The sequence below is a fragment of the Bombina bombina genome, chromosome 8 (genome assembly GCF_027579735.1).
Source record: "Bombina bombina isolate aBomBom1 chromosome 8, aBomBom1.pri, whole genome shotgun sequence".
NCBI lineage: Eukaryota > Metazoa > Chordata > Amphibia > Anura > Bombinatoridae > Bombina > Bombina bombina.
The window spans coordinates 84,005,690-84,025,351 of NC_069506.1; the positions used below are offsets into that span (position 1 = coordinate 84,005,690).

The 19,662-nt window shown below is 40.4% G+C and overlaps 1 protein-coding gene across 1 annotated transcript in view; it reads left to right on the forward strand.

Moving 5' to 3' along the window:
• CFAP107 (cilia and flagella associated protein 107) overlaps nucleotides 1-19,662 on the forward strand; it is a 98,414-nt gene that overhangs the window by 71,615 nt on the left and 7,137 nt on the right. The window contains exon 5 of the mRNA XM_053690426.1: nucleotides 18,357-18,531. Coding sequence (XP_053546401.1) covers nucleotides 18,357-18,531 — 175 coding nt within the window. The remainder of the gene's footprint in view (nucleotides 1-18,356; nucleotides 18,532-19,662) is intronic.

Genomic DNA, 19,662 nt, shown 5'->3' on the forward strand with positions numbered 1-19,662 from the left:
TTAAATATTTGAATGCCCTATCAGCAGTTTTCGGAATAGTAGCACTATCTAGGGAAAACAACTGAATATTGAAATATCTTTAAATAAAGTATTTAAATGGGCGTTAATATGAAAATGATAAAACAATGTAATGTTTTATTTAGCCCTCTTTTATTGTAATTTACCTCTGCTTTTTCACTAACCTGACCTAACCGTGCTATTCACTGTTACTTAGATTAGTGCAATAGCTTGTTTTAAACTCGGTGTTAGTGGTCACAACATTAAACATTTTGGGCTAAATCACAAGTGAAGCGCTACATTATCGCAAGCCCGCAAACGGGCAAATTTGCCCATTTGTGGGTGCACGATAATTAATTAGCCATTACAAGTGGCTGGTTATTGCAACAGCGAGCTTACGGTAGCAATTAGCGCTTTTAAAATTAACCAGAGATCAGATCTCTGGTTAATTTAAAAAATGTGCCCCAAATGCCCTCTTGTAGTTTATTTTTTAATCTCTCATGCTTGCTAATTGTTCTTAAGGCAAATAAATTAGCGCTCCCTAGTCAGCGCTATTATTTCAAGTTGTAAGTAAAAAGCGTGCAAGCAAAAGACTCAGACGCTCAAACTTCAGGACTTGGGATATCGCAGCCGCACTAACCCCCTCTCTCTATATACTTCTATTAGAGTTAACACCTTTTCTTGAAAAAAATACCTGCCATGCTCCTTAGCATAAATATACATAAATAATTATACAGCATAAATCAGGAGCTAAAGCTGCTAGGACTGATTTTAAATGATCATTAGTCAATGAGGCCCATTTATCAAGCTCCAAATGGAGCTTGAGGGCCTGTGTTTCTGGAGAGTCTTCAGACTCGCCAGAAACAGCAGTTATGAAGCAGCGGTCTAAAGACCGCTGCTCCATAACACTGTCCGCCTGCTCTGAGCAGGCGGACAGGAATCGTCACAATTCAACCCGATCGAGTACTTTCGGGTTGATTGACACCTCCCTGCTTGCGGCCTTTTGGCCGCGAGTCTGCAGGGGGCGGCGTTGCACCAGCAGGTCTTGTGAGCTGCTGGTGCAATGCTGAATACGGAGAGCGTATTGCTCTCCATATTCAGCGATGTCTGTCGGACCTTATCCACATTGTCGGATCAGGTCCGACAGACATTTGATAAATAGGCCTCTATAAGTCAATACACTTAAAAGTTCGACCATGATAGCATCTTTATTTCTATATTTAAGCTTTATTTTCAACTTTGACCTGAACCTTAAAAATACCGGCCATGTCAGTAAAATACCGGCTGGGTGGCAAATCTAACTTCTATGAGGCGCATTAAATTTCAATTTATCGCTCATGCGCTAACCTGAAACTGTGCTACATAAACTGAAGATGTGTTAGGAATACTTGAAATTCCTATGTTCTTCATTTTTTCAATAGATATTTCGATATCTGTTTATTTTTTGTAATATATATAGATATATTTATTAAAAAATCTCCTAAGTGAAGAACGTATACATTTCAAGTATTTATATTCAAAACACATAAAAAAATATTAAAATTAATAAAAAATTATATTGCAAATGTTTAAGACATTTGACTGGGAGGGACTCAAATGTGTGTTTTCATATGTATGTATGTGTGCACATACATAATTACACATGTACACATACAAATATACATATACACACTGGAGCCCTTCCCAGTCAAACTCCTTAGCCCTTTTAAAACTATAAATGTAATTTATGTAAACAAACTCACTACCTGCAAAAATGCTCCCGCACTGCTGAGCGTGCCTGGAGGAAATCTCACCCTGAACCTGATTTCATCCACTCTGTTTATTCTTCATTCTTACACATCTGCCCTTCACTTAGCCAATCTAACCTACTTCTCTTCTTTTATATCTACTCCCTCCTCAAACCCTAAACATCTCTCCTCTACTCTCAACTCTCTCCTCTACCTACCTGCACCACCCCTTCACCTGCTTTTAGTGCTCAAGACCTTGCAGACTACTTTTAAACAAAATGCACAATATCTAAAGCAACATCCTGACACAAGCCTGCAATCTTCTATCTCCACCCCTGATTAGCCTCTTTGCCACTCTCTGCATCTCCCCCCCCCCAGCCACTGAGAATGAAGTGGGTTCCTTATTGTCTTCCTCACGCCTCAATACCTGCTCAACCCTATGCCTTCACATCTAATACCTTCTCTGTCTTCCACCCTCACTCCAGTTTTTATTCACGTCTTAAACCTATCCCCTTCTACCGGTTCATTCTCATCTTCTTTCAAACATGCAAAGGTCACCCCCTCCTCATAAAAACCCTCTGTTGACCCTAATTCTCCTATAAACTACCTTCCCATGACACGGCTTCCAGTAACTTTAAAACTGGAAAACTAGTTTTTTGAACGCCTAACCCACTTCTCTCTCTTCACTCTCTTTTTTTTCTCCACTCTCTCTTAACACTAATCTCTCTGCTCCCATTTTCCTTCTCAGAACCTGACAAAAATTTAATGAAAGGGTTCTGAGAAGGTAAACGGGCCAAAGAGATAGCGTTCAAAGAGAGTGGAGAAAAAAAAAGAGTGAAGAGAGGAGAGAGATTGTAAAGAGGAGATATGGCCTAAGAGATAAGTGAGGAGGTAAAAAGAGAGATTGAAGAGAGGAGGAAGTGGAGAAATATAGATGAGAAATAATTATAAAACAATTTTTCCAGGTCTGCTACGACCTCACATTAATGTCAACACTCTCTGGTTTCTCTCTGTTCAACATCTTCCTTTTTCTGTCCAGCTGTTGTCTTCCCCAGAACCCTAGTTGATGTTTCTAACTGCTATGCACTTATTTTTGCTAATTTATTACTGTTTGTAGCATTATTTAATTTATGGTGTAAAACAATTTAAAAAAAAAAATTACTGCACAATAAGGTGTTTCACATTGGCTAAACATATGCAAAGAGGGGGGTTAGTGGGTGTGGTGTGGGCAAGTAATGGGTGGGATCAAAAGTGGTGAGTAATGGGAGGGCATGTTCAAGCACTGATCAAGCATGGCTGCAAATTCAGAGGCTGCAATGACTAAATCATCAATCCGTTGATTATCTGTGTGTGACAACACCATCAAGGACAACTAAACATCTCTTTAGATCTCCCGCTACTAGCAGAGCATTTTGATCCCACTTCAGTGGCATTTATGACCTGTGCCTTGCTATCCTAAATGCTGAGACTTCAGGCAGCGGCCTTACCTTCAGTTATCGCTGCCCCCCATGCTAATCTATGAGTGAACCTGCCTATATACACACCAACTAACTTTCCAGGCCTAAAGACTGCAGAAAACTGAAGTGCTATTTTCTCACTCTAGTACTATGTAGACAGCCTTAATCATCGATCGATGGGAGGCACAAGTGAATCATCTCCTCACTGATCATTTTTAAGGCCTCAAACAACAGCTGGATGAGTACTACAGCAGATCCCGGTCAGAGCGCCCTTGCAATGACCGCGCATGAGATAGAGCACAGGGAGAGTCACAATCCTCGGATTACACTGCACCACCATACCTAGTCTATCTGGACAAGCTCCAATCTGACTACGGGGAAAAGGGGGCTGGCACCCCAAGACCCACTCCCTCGGCCCAGACAGTTAGTGCTACAGGAGATTCATCAATGGATCCAAGAGGACATCTACAGGATTTTTTGAGCCCCTCCACTCCCTTCAAAAGATCACTGCCTAGGCTCCTAATGACTCAACAGCAACCTGTTCATATTTGCTCCCCCCTCTCCTTCAGGCAACCGGACATCCATATTAGGTTTAAGCTTTTGGACGATCAATCTATAATTGAAACTCTTTCCTCTCTGACCCTTAGAAGAATGGGTGTTGGATAAAATCACAGATCACCGCAAGACAGAGGGATAGTGGCTAACCTCAATGATGCGACTGCCACATACTCCCCAATCCCTGGTACTATGTGTCAGAAGTCTATCCCTTATGCTTCTTCTCCCCTGAGTGTACTGACTTGTGCATATCCTTTGACTTAATTTCTACCTATCTGGAGTATTACTTAGTATTGTACATATATACAACTGAAACAGTGGGTTAAATGCTAATCAATATAATATGTCTATCTATGTATGCATATTTTAACCTCTTAGTCTATTCATTTGCCAAAATATAATGTTTAACCTTTTGTATGAGTGGCCAATAGTGCAGCAAGAAATCCCATATATAGGTTCTATACTTCAGTAGTCATGACTGTAACGAATAACCTTTAAGTTTTAACTATCCACTTGCCTAAATATAATGTTTAATATAAAGGAGTTCTATCCCTTGAACATAATACCTGTGCTCTATCAGCCGAGACAGGGCTATAGCTCCAGGATAGGGAGGAGGGATTCACTGGTACCAAGGGGAGCGTTTATGCCTGAGCCACTGCGATTGGCTAATGTACTATACTTGTCAACCAGGTGGGAGACCTGCATAAATACTGGGCATATAGCCCTCAATAAAACACATTCTGTTTTACCCTCAAGATGGAGCTTGGTCTCGTGTTTGGGGGGGAATTAACTGGGTTTGTGTGTTGCTGATCCCGTATTCAGGGCATCTTTCATCAGGTATTAACCCTTGATATCCGGGTTATACCATAACAATTGGTGGCAAGCGACAGGATTGTCCTCATCGCCCAGAAGAGCAACTACACATCCGGGGATTTACAAGTTGGGGGCAAAGCAGTGTTATATGAGGAGGAGGACCTGGATGGCCGGGATGCATTAAGGAAAGGCATCTGGTACCAGGCTCTGGATAATTTACAATACCAGCGGGGTGAGAGTCTCCCCAGTGAAGAGCAGCGGTTGCAGAAGCAAGTGGCCCTGCGGATGCCCTTCCTGGGAGAGCAGCCCCTGGAGGAATGGGTGAAGGAACTAGAGCACCGGGTATGGCAGGAGCTATGGCTGGAGGATGCCTACCAGGCGCTCTGGTGGTATATGGCACAGTGTATACCCTGGACAGCCAAGCATGACAAACCAGAAGGAGAGGAGTTAGATGGTCCTGGCTTGTTGTGGGAGTCCTTTGCAGAGCCTGACTTCGGGAGCCCTGCGCAGACCAGACTTCAGGACATTTTCCACTAGAGGGAGGCAAGGCATGACTGGGATGACCCCCATGAGGCAGAGCAAGACCTGGCTCACCTAGCAACCCTGGAGTGGGAACTGGAGCAGGACTATCGAGATCTCTTCCACTCCATTGGGAAGGCTCAGCAGGACAGCAAGATGACAGACCCAGATCCAGACCCGTTCAGCTGGGAAGATATTGTGGAGATTTACTGGGAAGGACCCCAGGTGGCCGGTGGAGATGGGACCGAGGTCTCTCCACTGGTCCTGCAGGGAATTGGGAGCCCAGACTCCATTCCCCAGCAACAGGCTGAGTTACAGGGGGCAGAGACAGTTGGTCCTGTCCCCCAGCAGCAGAGGAATATGCAGGGAATCGGGAGCCCAGTCTCCATTCCCCAGCGGCAGGCTGAGTTACAGGGGGCAGAGACAGTTGGTCCTGTCCCCCATCAGCAGAGTGAGAGAGAGGAGCTTGTTACCCCCTCTCCCCAGCGTCAGCTTAACACACCATGGGGAGACAGTAAGCCCCACAACCGTGCAGATGGGACTGTGGTCTCTGCACTTACAGCACAGGGGGTAGAGACAGTCGGTCCTGTCCCCCAGCAACAGGGCTGTTTAGCCAAAGGGGAGACGATCAGTCTCGCCCTCCAGCAGCACAGCTATGTATCCAAAGGGGAGACAGTCGGTCTCCCCCTCCAGCAACCAGGCTCCCACCAGGTTATTTCCATGGTAGTGCTGGCACCCGGGCAGAGTACAGCTGGTCTCTGCCCACCTCGCAACTCACCAATTCAGCGAACCATTCCCCCACACAGCTGTGGTGAGGCACCTGGACATGGACAAGTTTTCCCCGTACTCAGGTGTAGTAACCATTTATTGTGGGTGGGCTGTACTACTAATTGTGTTTTATGGGTGGGTTGCTGGACTAACCAGGGCACTGACCGACAGGAGGTCAGATACCCTGTTAGTCTGTTTGGAAAAGGGGAGAGATGTGATGAGACCAATCTCGCCACTGTGCATTGGAGGGCCTGTTATGGAGCATTCTTTGGGCTGGAGGTACATGGGCTTAAGGAGACTGCATGGAAATGGGTAAGAGACTGCATGGAAATGTAGAATTTTATATGCTGGACACCCCATGTACTTTCATAACGCTGTCTTATGTCCATGTCACCCTGTATCCATAAATAGAGGATGGGTACAGGGTGTGAGTGCCCCTTGTGGGAGCAATTGTGACTCTATAAACCAAGGGGGCATAAAGGACTTCATAGTTAATAATAAGAGCTGTTCTTATATTCTGTAATAAGATGTATTTTTTTATGTTTCTGATCTGATTGTGTCTCAGGAGTCTGTCTGGGTAAACTGATTGTGTCCCTGTGTGATTATGTTAACTAAACTGCCCAACATCAGATTGTCTGAGTAAATTTTCTTCCCCAGTTGATTAACTTGATATGTTAATCTGTTTTACCTGTGAATAGACAATAGTTTTCTTGTGTTTGATTGTTTAATTGTTTATGCAATGTATCTTTATTGTATCCTGTAAAAGGGTGTTTTCCTCTAGCCATGGAGATAGTTGGATTTCTTCTCAATTATCTCCAGGATAGGGAGGAGGGATTCACTGGTACCAAGGGGAGCGTTTATGCCTGAGCTACTGCGATTGGCTAATGTACTATACTTGTCAACCAGGTGGGAGACCTGCATAAATACTGTGCATATAGCCTTCAATAAAACACATTCTGTTTTACCCGCAAGATGGAGCTTGGTCTCGTGTTTGGGGGGGAATTAACTGGGGTTGTGTGTTGCTGATCCCGTATTCAGGGCATCTTTTATCAGGTATTAACCCTTGATATCCGGGTTATACCATAACATTCTCTAGCATTTCTCTCACAATACTACTAGCCCTTGTCATCTAGAGTATTTATCAGAGCGGCTCTTGCCTGCTACTTTTCTATATTTATCATCAGCATCAATAATCCATCATTTTCCCTAGGTCCAAAAGTGACCGTTTTCATTATTTCAGTTCTCCTCTGTGTAAATCAACTCTCAATTGGGTCCATGAGTAACCCTTTGCGTAATTAGAGGTACCATTATAATATTTAAAAAGAGGTTCCAAATCTCTAAGCCCAGTTTATTTACCCTTGTTACATTTATAGCTCTACTATTAGAAAAAGTTTAATATGGAACAGAAAATTCATTCATGTTGTTGTCATTTTATTTTTATTTTCTTTAATATGACTGATGATATTTTGCTTTCACATATGCAAACTGGCTGTTTTCTGTTTCAACATTTCTCAACCTCAATAAAAAACTATATAAAAAAAAAGTGGCGAATAACATTTTGGGCTGGCTAGTAGCGTAGGGCTTAAAATTATGAGCCCTGTATGTATGTATGTTTATGTATATGTATATATGTGTGTGTAAATATATATATATATATATATATATATATATATATGTATGTGTGTGTGTATTTATATATATATTTACTGTATATATATATATATATATCTATCTATGTATATATGTGTATATTTACAGTATATATAGATATACACTATATATATATATATATATATAAACACCCATACACATATTTAGAGATATACATATATACATTATAGCCCTTTCCATTCAAATACCTTGTCCTATGCCATATAACTTTTTAACCCTTATAAAAAAAATATTTGTATTAATATTTATATGAATGTAACACTTTTTTTTTTTTTTTTAAAAAAGCTTTATTGAAAATTAACAAAATACAATTCACAAATGAGAGTGACAACATGTTACAGTATTCAGTATCACATTATGAAAATTACAAATATTGCAGGAGTCTATTAAGTAAGACATTCAACATAACATAGATATGTGATCATGAGAAGATTGAATTAATTGAGAACACCAATCAACATTATCAAATTAGAGTATGACGTGCATCAGGAACTACGATGCTCGTCCTAATAAGAAGATACAAAAAGAAAAAAGGAACAGGAAAAGGTAGAGAGAAAAATAAGAGAGAGGGAAAGGATGTTGATGGAGAAAGGGAAGAGGGTTTCATCGTGGGACGAGGAAGGAGGGGAAGGTGAGAGAGAAAAAAAAAAAAAAGGGGGGTATAAGACACTAATCTATGTATTGGTATAGGAGTGATTGAGAAGGCTTGGATCTATCTAGTCGATGGTCTCCAAAGTTCTTTCATATATTCATGAACTTCAACCCTGTCCTCCCTCAAGTATCTAAATCCGAATGTAACACTTTATTTTAATATATATATATATATTTTTTAACTCTTACCCTTTATATATATATATATATATATATATATATATATATATATATATATATATATATATACTGTATATATATATATATATATATATATATATGTAAACACACATACACACTCATACACACACCCATATATACATTATAGCCTTTTCCATTCAAATACCTTGTCATATGCTATATACCTTTTTAACCCTTCTAAAAAATATATTTGTATTAACACCTTAACGACACACGTCGTACAGGATACGTCATTCTTAAACTGGTTATTAAAGACCAACGACGTACCCTGTACGCCGTTAGCAGTTTATAGTATCTGGAAGTGATCCTAATCGCTTCCAGCCACTTCCAAGGTATTGCCGTGATGCCTCCATATTGAGGCATCACTGCAATACCTTTTTTGGCATACCGATGTAGAGAGGGCTACTCTGTGGCCCTTTCTGCATCGGCCAGCGATGGTGCCGATCGTTGGTGGGTGGGAACAGCTGCAGGGAGGTGGGTGGGCGGCCCATCGCTGGACAAGTTCTGGTGGCGACACCGGCCACTGTTCCGGAAAGGTGGACGGGAGCTCGCAGGGCGGGAGCGCGCGCCCACGCAGGCAACAGTCCGGCCTGTGGGAGAGGGAGGAGGAAGATGGGAAATGTTGTTGGGAATGGGATCTGGGAGGGGGAGGGGGTAGGATAGGATATTGAGGGGGGCAGCTACACTACCAAAAAATGGGAAAAAATTAAAAAAATGTTTAAAAAAAGCAAATTTGTTAAAGGGACAGTCAACACTTGCGTTAACATTTTTTGATATTGAAAAATAAAAAACGAAGATCCGCCTGCGCTATACCCCTTCTGCCTTGCCGCCTTGCTTCTTGTACTAATCACCGTCGCTAACTTCTCTAATACCAGGCAAATATGGCAGCCAGACTCCCCCCACCGTTACGTAGCTGCCTTCTTCTTCAAATGATCAGCAAATCAGAATCCAATCCTCGGTCAGAAATTGCAAGCATTTGCAATTTCTGACCGAGGATTGGATTCTGATTTGCTGATCATTTGAAGAAGAAGGCAGCTACGTAACAGTGGGAAGAGTTCGGCTGCCATATTTACCTGGTATTAGAGAAGTTAGCGACGGTGATTAGTACAAGAAGCAAGGCGGCAAGGCAGAAGGGGTATAGTGCAGGCGGATCTTCGTAGTTTATTTTTCAATATCAAATAATGTTAACGCAAGTGTTGACTGTCCCTTTAAGAAATTGGGTACTGGCAGGCAGCTGCCAGTACCTAAAATGGCTACAAATAGGAAGAGGGGGGAGGTTAAGAGAGCTGTTTGGGGGGGGATCGTGGAGGTTAGGGGGGAACCTACACTGCAGAAACCATTTATTTATTGTAGAAAAATGCTTTAAAAAAAAAAAGGTTTTATTTTAGTACTGGCAGACTTTCTGCCAGTACTTAAGATGGCGGTGACAATTGTGGGATGAGGGAGGGAATAGAGCTGTTTGTGATCAGGGGGTGGGATGTGTCAGGTGGGAAACTGATCTCTATGCTAAAGCTAAAATTAACCCTACAAGCTACCTAATTAACCCCTTCACTGCTGGGCATAATACAAGTGTGGTGCTCAACAACATTTAGCTGCCTTCTAATTATCAAAAAGCAACGCCAAAGCCATATATTTCTGCTATTTCTAAACAAAGGGGATACCAGAGAAGCATTTACAACCATTTGTTCCATAATTGCACAAGCTAATTGTAAATAATTTCAGTGAGAAACCTAAAGTTAGTGAAAAAGTTAACAATTGTTTTTATTTGATCGCATTTGGCGGGGAAATGGTGGCATGAAATATACAAAAAAAGGCCTAGATCAATACTTTGGGTTGTCTACTACACTACAATAAAGTTAAAACTAAACATATAAGTTCCCTACAAGCTACCTAATTAACCCCTTCACTGCTGGGCATAATACAAGTGTGGTGCGCAGTGGCATTTAGCGGCCTTCTAATTACCAAAAAGCAACACTAAAGCCATATATTATGCTATTTCTGATGAAAGGGAATCCCAGAGAAGCATTTACAACCATTTGTGCCATAATTGCACAAGCTGTTTGTACATAATTTCAGTGAGAAACCTAAAGTTTGTGAAAAAGTTAGCAATTGTTTTTATTTGATCGCATTTGGCGGTGAAATGGTGGCATGAAATATACCAAAATGGGCCTAGATCAATACTTTGGGTTGTCTACTAAAACAAAATATATACATTTAAAGGGATATTCAGGGATTCCTGACAGATATCAGTTTTACTACGTAACGTATCGCTAATTAAAAAAAAAAAAAAAAATGGTTTGGAAATAGCAAAGTGCTACTTGTATTTATTGCCCTATAACTTGCAAAAAAGCAAAGAGCATGTTGGGTATTTATAAACTCAGGACAAATTTTAGAAACTATTTAGCATGGATGTTTTTTGGTGGTTGTGAATGTGTCACAGGTTTTGGAGGTCAAAGTTAGAAAAAGTGTTTTTTTTTCCATTGTTTCATCATATTTTATATTTTTTTTATAGTAAATTATAAGATATGATGAAAATAATGGTATCTTTAAAAAGTCAGTTTAATGGCGAGAAAATCTGTATATAATATGTGTGGGTACAGTAAATGAATAAGAGGAAAATTACAGCTAAACACAAACACCGCAGAAATGTAAAATTAGTCCTGGTCCTTAAGGGTAAGAAATTGAAAAATGTCCTTGTCCTTAAGGGGTTAATATTTATATGAATGTAACACTTTATTTTAATATATATATATTTTTGTAACTCTTACTCTTTGCACTCGTGCAGACCCGAAACGCTCTAATTTAGTTTTCATTCGATCAAACTAGTTTACTTTCAACTTAGTATGGGCACGGCATTTTTAGGCCTAGATTTGGAGTTTGGCGGTAGCCGTCAAAACCAGCGTTAGAGGCTCCTAACGCTGGTTTTAGGCTACCGCCGGTATTTGGAGTCAGTCAGGAAAGGGTCTAACGCTCACTTTTCAGCCGCGACTTTTCCATACCGCAGATCCCCCTACGCCATTTGCGTATCCTATCTTTTCAATGGGATCTTTCTAACGCCGGTATTTAGAGTCGTTTCTGAAGTGAGCGTTAGAGCTCTAACGACAAAATTCCAGCCGCCTGAAAATAGCAGGAGTTAAGAGCTTTCTGGCTAACGCCGGTTCATAAAGCTCTTAACTACTGTACCCTAAAGTACACTAACACCCATAAACTACCTATGTACCCCTAAACCGAGCTCCCCCCACATCGCCGCCACTCGATTTAAATTTTTAACCCCTAATCTGCCCACCCGCCACCTACGTTATACTTATGTACCCCTAATCTGCTGCCCCTAACCCCGCCGACCCCTGTATTACATTTATTAACCCCTAACCTGCCCCCCACAACGTCGCCGCCAGCTACTTAAAATAATTAACCCCTAATCTTCCGACCGCAAAGCGCCGCCACCTACGTTATCCCTATGTACCCCTAATCTGCTACCCCTAACACCGCCGACCCCTATATTATATTTATTAACCCCTAATCTGCCCCCCTCAACGTCGCCGACACCTGCCTACACTTATTAACCCCTAATCTGCCGAGCGGACCTGAGCGCTACTATAATAAAGTTATTAACCCCTAACCCGCCTCACTAACCCTATCATAAATAGTATTAACCCCTAATCTGCCCTCCCTAACATCGCCGACACCTACCTTCAATTATTAACCCCTAATCTGCTGAGCGGACCTCACCGCTATTCTAATAAATGTATTAACCCCTAAAGCTAAGTCTAACCCTAACACTAACACCCCCCTAACTTAAATATAATTTACATCTAACGAAATTAATTAACTCTTATTAAATAAATGATTCCTATTTAAAGCTAAATACTTACCTGTAAAATACATCCTAATATAGCTACAATATAAATTATAATTATATTATAGCTATTTTAGGATTAATATTTATTTTACAGGCAACTTGGTATTTATTTTAACTAGGTACAATAGCTATTAAATAGTTAAGAACTATTTAATAGCTACCTAGTTAAAATAATAACAAATTTACCTGTAAAATAAATCCTAACCTAAGATATAATTAAACCTAACACTACCCTATCAATAAAATAATTAAATAAACTACCTACAATTACCTACAATTAACCTAACACTACACTATCAATAAATTAATTAAACACAATTGCTACAAATAAATACAATTAAATAAACTAACTAAAGTACAAAAAATAAAAAAGAACTAAGTTACAAAAAATAAAAAAATATTTACAAACATAAGAAAAATATTACAACAATTTTAAACTAATTACACCTACTCTAAGCCCCCTAATAAAATAACAAAGCCCCCCAAAATAAAAAATTCCCTACCCTATTCTAAATTAAAAAAGTTACAAGCTCTTTTACCTTACCAGCCCTGAACAGCGCCCTTTGCGGGGCATGCCCCAAGGATTTCAGCTCTTTTGCCTGTAAAAAAAAAACATACCATACCCCCCCCCCCAACATTACAACCCACCACCCACATACCCCTAATCTAACCCAAACCCCCCTTAAATAAACCTAACACTAAGCCCCTGAAGATCTTCCTACCTTGTCTTCACCATACCAGGTTCACCGATCCGTCCTGGCTCCAACATCTTCATCCAACCCAAGCGGGGGTTGGCGATCCATCATCCGGTGCTGAAGAGGTCCAGAAGAGGCTCCAAAGTCTTCCTCCTATCCGGCAAGAACCGGACCGGCAAACATCTTCTCCAAGCGGCATCTTCAATCTTCTTCCATCCGGTGCGGAGCGGGATAGGATTCTATCAGCCAATCGGAATTAAGGTAGGAAAAACTGATTGGCTGATGGAATCAGCCAATCAGAGTCAAGTTCAATCCGATTGGCTGATCCAATCAGCCAATCAGATTGAGCTCGCATTCTATTGGCTGATCGGAACAGCCAATAGAATGCGAGCTCAATCTGATTGGCTGATTGGATCAGCCAATCGGATTGAACTTGATTCTGATTGGCTGATTCCATCAGCCAATCAGAAAATTCCTACCTTAATTCCGATTGGCTGATAGAATCCTATCAGCCAATCGGAATTCGAGGGACGCCATCTTGGATGACGTCCCTTAAAGGAACCGTCATTCGTCGGGAGACAACGGAAGAAGAGGATGGATCCGCGTCGCCTGCTTCAAGATGGACCCGCTCCGCACCGGATGGAAGAAGATTGAAGATGCCGCTTGGAGAAGATGTTTGCCGGTCCGGATGTCCTCTTCTTGCCGGATAGGAGGAAGACTTTGGAGCCTCTTCTGGACCTCTTCAGCACCGGATGATGGATCGCCAACCCCCGCTTGGGTTGGATGAAGATGTTGGAGCCAGGACGGATCGGTGAACCTGGTATGGTGAAGACAAGGTAGGAAGATCTTCAGGGGCTTAGTGTTAGGTTTATTTAACCCCTTAATGACCACAGCACTTTTCCATTTTCTGTCCGTTTGGGACCAAGGCTATTTTTACATTTTTGCGGTGTTTGTGTTTAGCTGTAATTTTCCTCTTACTCATTTACTGTACCCACATATATTATATACCGTTTTTCTCGCCATTAAATGGACTTTCCAAAAATACCATTATTTTCATCATATCTTATAATTTACTTTAAAAAAAATTATAAAATATGAGAAAAAAATGGAAAAAAACACACTTTTTCTAACTTTGACCCCCAAAATCTGTTATACATCTGCAACCACCAAAAAACACCCATGCTAAATAGTTTCTAAATTTTGTCCTGAGTTTAGAAATACCCAATGTTTACACGTTCTTTGCTTTTTTTGTAAGTTATAGGGCCATAAATACAAGTAGCACTTTGCTATTTACAAACCATTTTTTTTTCAAGATTAGCGCTAGTTACATTAGAACACTAATATCTTTCAGGAATCCCTGAATATCTATTGACATGTATATATTTTTTTTTAGTAAACATCCCAAAGTATTGATCTAGGCCAATTTTGGTATATTTCATGCCACCATTTCACCGCCAAATGCGATCAAATACAAAAAATCGTTCACTTTTTCACAAATTTTTTCACAAACTTTTGGTTTCTCACTGAAATTATTTACAAACAGCTTGTGCAATTATGGCATAAATGATTGTAAATTTTTCTTTGGGATCCCCTTTGTTCAGAAATAGCAGACATATATGGCTTTGGTGTTGCTTTTTGGTAATTAGAAGGATGCTAAATGCCACTGTGCACCATACGGGTATTATGCCCAGCAGTAAAGGGGTTAATTAGGGAGCATGTAGGGAGCTTTTTGGGGTAATTTTAGCTTTAGTGTAGTGTAGTAGACAACCCCAAGTAATGATCTAGGCCCATTTTGGTATATTTCATGCCACCATTTCACCGCCAATTGCGATCAAATTAAAAAAAAAGTTAAATTTTTCACAATTTTAGGTTTCTCACTGAAATTATTTACAAACAGCTTGTGCAATTATGGCACAAATTGTTGTAAATGCTTCTCTGGGATCCCCTTTGTTCAGAAATAGCAGACATATATGGCTTTGGCGTTGCTTTTTGGTACTTAGAAGGCCGCTAAATGCCGCTGCGCATCACACGTGTATTATAGCTAGCAGTGAAGGGGTTAATTAGGAAGTTTGTAGGGAGCTTGCAGGGTTAATTTTAGCTTTAGTGTAGAGATCAGCCTCCCACCTGACACATCAGACCCCCTGATCCCTCCCAAACAGCTCCCTTCCCTCCCCCACCCCACAATTGTCCCCGCCATCTTAAGTACTGGCAGCAACTCTGCCAGTACTAAAATAAAATATATATTTAGGCTTTTTGGGGTTTTTTTTAAGCATATTTACATATGCTGCTGTGTATGAGCCCCCCTTAGCCCCCAACCTGGCTGATCCCCCACCAAACAGCTGTCTAACCCTCCCCCTCTGCCTTAATGGCCGCCATCTTGGGTACTGGCAGCTGTCTGCCAGTACCCAGTTTATAAAAAAAAATAGTTGCTTTATTATTTATTATTATTATTATTATCCCCCATTTTCTGTAGTGTAGCTCCCCTACCCACCAAAGAACAAACCCCCACCCCCTCCTAGATACCTTTGACTGGGTTTGTTTTAAAAATAAAAAGCTTTACACAAACTTTTACCACAGTCTTTTCTGTAGTGTAGCGGTTCCCACCCGCTCCCGCCCCGTGCACGCGCCCGCCCGCCCGCCGCCCGACGTGCACGCGCGCGCGCCTGTGCGCGCCCCCATCGCCCCCGCCCCCGATCCCGCCCCCCTCTACATTACCCGGCCCATCGATGGCCGCCCACCCGCCTCCCAAGTCAGCTCCCACCCACCAACGTTACCGGCCACCGATGTCCGGTGCAGAGAGGGCCACAGAGTGGCTCTCTCTGCACCGGATGGCCATTTAAGGTTATTGCAGGATGCCTCCATATCGAGGCATCACTGCAATAACCGGAAAGCAGCTGGAAGCGAGCAGGATCGCTTCCAGCTGCTTTCCACACCGAGGACGTGCAGGGTACGTTCTCAGGCATTAACTGCCTTTTTTCTGAGGACGTACCCTGCACGTCCTCGGTCGTTAAGGGGTTAAGGGGGGTTTGGGTTAGATTAGGGGTATGTGGGTGGTGGGTTGTAATGTTGGGGGGGGGGTATGGTATTTTTTTTTTTACAGGCAAAAGAGCTGAAATCCTTGGGGCATGCCCCGCAAAGGGCCCTGTTCAGGGCTGGTAAGGTAAAAGAGCTTGTAACTTTTTTAATTTAGAATAGGGTAGGGAATTTTTTATTTTGGGGGGCTTTGTTATTTTATTAGGGGGCTTAGAGTAGGTGTAATTAGTTTAAAATTGTTGTAATATTTTTCTTATGTTTGTAAATATTTTATTATTTTTTGTAACTTAGTTCTTTTTTATTTTTTGTACTTTAGCTAGTTTATTTAATTGTATTTATTTGTAGGAATTGTGTTTAATTAATTTATTGATAGTGTAGTGTTAGGTTAATTGTAGGTAATTGTAGGTAGTTTATTTAATTAATTTATTGATAGGGTAGTGTTAGGTTTAATTATATCTTAGGTTAGGATTTATTTTACAGGTAAATTTGTTATTATTTTAACTAGGTAACTATTAAATAGTTCTTAACTATTTAATAGCTATTGTACCTGGTTAAAATAATTACAAAGTTGCCTGTAAAATAAATATTAATCCTAAAATAGCTACAATATAATTATAATTTATATTGTAGCTATATTAGGTTTTATTTTACAGGTAAGTATTTAGCTTTAAATAGGATTAATTTATTTAATAAGAGTTAATTTATTTCGTTAGATGTAAATTATATTTAAGTTAGGGGGGTGTTAGTGTTAGGGTTAGACTTAGCTTTAGGGGTTAATACATTTATTAGAATAGCGGTGAGGTCCGCTCGGCAGATTAGGGGTTAATAATTGAAGTTAGGTGTCGGCGATGTTAGGGAGGGCAGATTAGGGGTTAATACTATTTATGATAGGGTTAGTGAGGCGGATTAGGGGTTAATAACTTTATTATAGTAGCGCTCAGGTCCGCTCGGCAGATTAGGGGTTAATAAGTGTAGGCAGGTGTCGGCGACGTTGAGGGGGGCAGATTAGGGGTTAATAAATATAATATAGGGGTCGGCGATGTTAGGGCAGCAGATTAGGGGTACATAGGGATAACGTAGGTTGCGGCGGTTTACGGAGCGGCAGATTAGGGGTTAAAAAAAATATGCAGGGGTCAGCGATAGCGGGGGGCGGCAGAATAGGGGTTAATAAGTGTAAGGTTAGGGGTGTTTAGACTCGGGGTACATGTTAGAGTGTTAGGTGCAGACGTAGGAAGTGTTTCCCCATAGGAAACAATGGGGCTGCGTTAGGAGCTGAACGCTGCTTTTTTGCAGGTGTTAGGTTTTTTTTCAGCTCAAACAACCCCATTGTTTCCTATGGGAGAATCGTGCACGAGCACGTTTTTGAGGCCGGCCGCGTCCGTAAGCAACTCTGGTATCGAGAGTTGCATTTGCGGTAAAAATGCTCTACGCTCCTTTTTTGGAGCCTAACGCAGCATTTGTTTAAACTCTCGATACCAGAGTTAAATTTATGGTGCGGCCAGAAAAAAGCCCGCAGAGCGTTAACAGCCCTTTTACCGCCAAACTCCAAATCTAGGCCTTAGAGACTTAAAACTGCTTTACCCTCTCCTTTTGCCCTCTGTTCTGGCATTTAAAGGGACAGTATACTCTGAATTTCAACCATCAAAATTACATGTGCAACAATTATTTAACCAAAATTTCATTCATCAAATTGTAAAAACAGTTTTTATCTTATCTATTTTCTCGTCAAACTTGTACTACTTGTGTATTCACTGTCCACCTCCATGACCGCCGCTTTTTCTCCCTATATTTGAAGAATTAGCAATCATCCTATAGTGTTGATATCTGTCGCGCTATGTACCTGCTATGCGAACGCGCGCACAATGACATCATCTGCTTCTGGGTTCCACTATTCCTAGTTCTGCGCATGCCCAAAATCATATGTTCACGTCAAGCGTTCGATGCTTCCAAGATTGCATATACTAGACACAGGAGCGTGAGCGAGAGCGAGCTTCAGTGGGAGGATAAATGTGCTTCACATCATTTGCATGTGGGAAGTAAAGAGTCGGTCTATACCGCCCACGTTGGAGATGCCGTGGAGGGGTTGGAGAGAGGACATAGCGTAACAGTTAGGCTGCAATAATTATTATTTAATAAAACATGTTATAATTTTTTTTTCAAATTTAACAATGCGGTTAGAATGTAAGGATATAGAGGACGTTAGCGTTAGCTTTTACATCGTCTGAGTTTACTGTCCCTTTAAATTTAAATGGCGTTTTTAAGGGTCTGCACCACTTTAACTGTTAGAAATAGTAGCTTTAAATCATTTTCTTGCCTAGGGTATAGATTAAAAGTGTTTATTACCTATAAGACAGCTGATATTTTGTATTTATCACATATGTAATTAAATTAAAAAATAATGTTTTTTCAGGGTCTACCAAAACAATTTCTGCTTTCACATCATGGAGAACCAAAAGATAAACATTTAGTATCATCATATGATGATAATTTTATCAGACATGGTAATCCCACTTTGCCCCCTCTACGCAAATGGAATGGAAATTATATGGCATGGTTACCAGAAAAATCCAAACATCCAATAGAAGGTAATTGTCTTTTCTTTTAAACTAGAGAAACTTTTGATGCAGATTACATGTTTATGCCACTATGTTTTTAAGATGGTAAGAGCCAAATATTATTAGTTTACACATTTTGGGCCAGATTACGAGTGAACCTCAAATTAAAGCTCCAGCTTGAGTGTTAGCACTAAGACCTCACTCTTGCGCAAACACAATCTCATATTTTCATTAGCATTAACCCAAAATGAAAATATGAATATTTCATATTCCAATGTTCTTTACATAGCAGAATATGTTCTATTTATTCATAAATACATATTTCTACATATATCTGATGGTATTTTGGTACAATATATATCTATACCTATATATATATATGTATACACACACATATATACAGTATATATTTATATGTGTTTATATCTATAATCTATCTATCTATCTATCTATCTATCTATCTATCTATCTATCTATCTCTCTATCGCGCACTCATACTCAAAAATACATCCGCTAGGGTGCCAGCGGTTAAATATAAGATGAAGGCACTCACTGGTCTTTTTCAATATGTGGTATTTAATCCATGTGACATTTCGGAGACACACTCCCCTTCCTCAGCAAACAAGTGAGTTTAAATAATCATAACCCCTCCCCCAGTGAGTAAATTAGCGCCAAATTGGTTGTCATGGCATGTCATTATTCATAGTGATTGTATTGTGGTGTCAAAAACACTGAAAAACCACAGCATCACAACATTCATATTGTAAAAAAGTACTTCTTATATAGTCAATCATAATAGCGTGGTGCGTACATTCAAAATTCATATATGTGAATATAGTTGTGCTGAATAAAGCATGCGTGTTATAGTTATAACCCATGTCTGCAGAATGGATAGAATGCTTATAAATATCCTAAGCATGCTATATATCTATCTATCTATCTATCTATCTATCTATATATATATATATATTTATACAGTATATAGTAGCACTTGTGAACAACCTGAGACTAGCTCCAACCCTAGTAGGTATCCACAGACACGGTATATATAACAAGAAAGTCTTTATTTCAGCAAGGAATCAACATGCCTTATGCCATAACGTTTCGGTTCCAACCTGAACCTTGTTCACATGGAGGCAAACTTAACCTAACATTATGTGC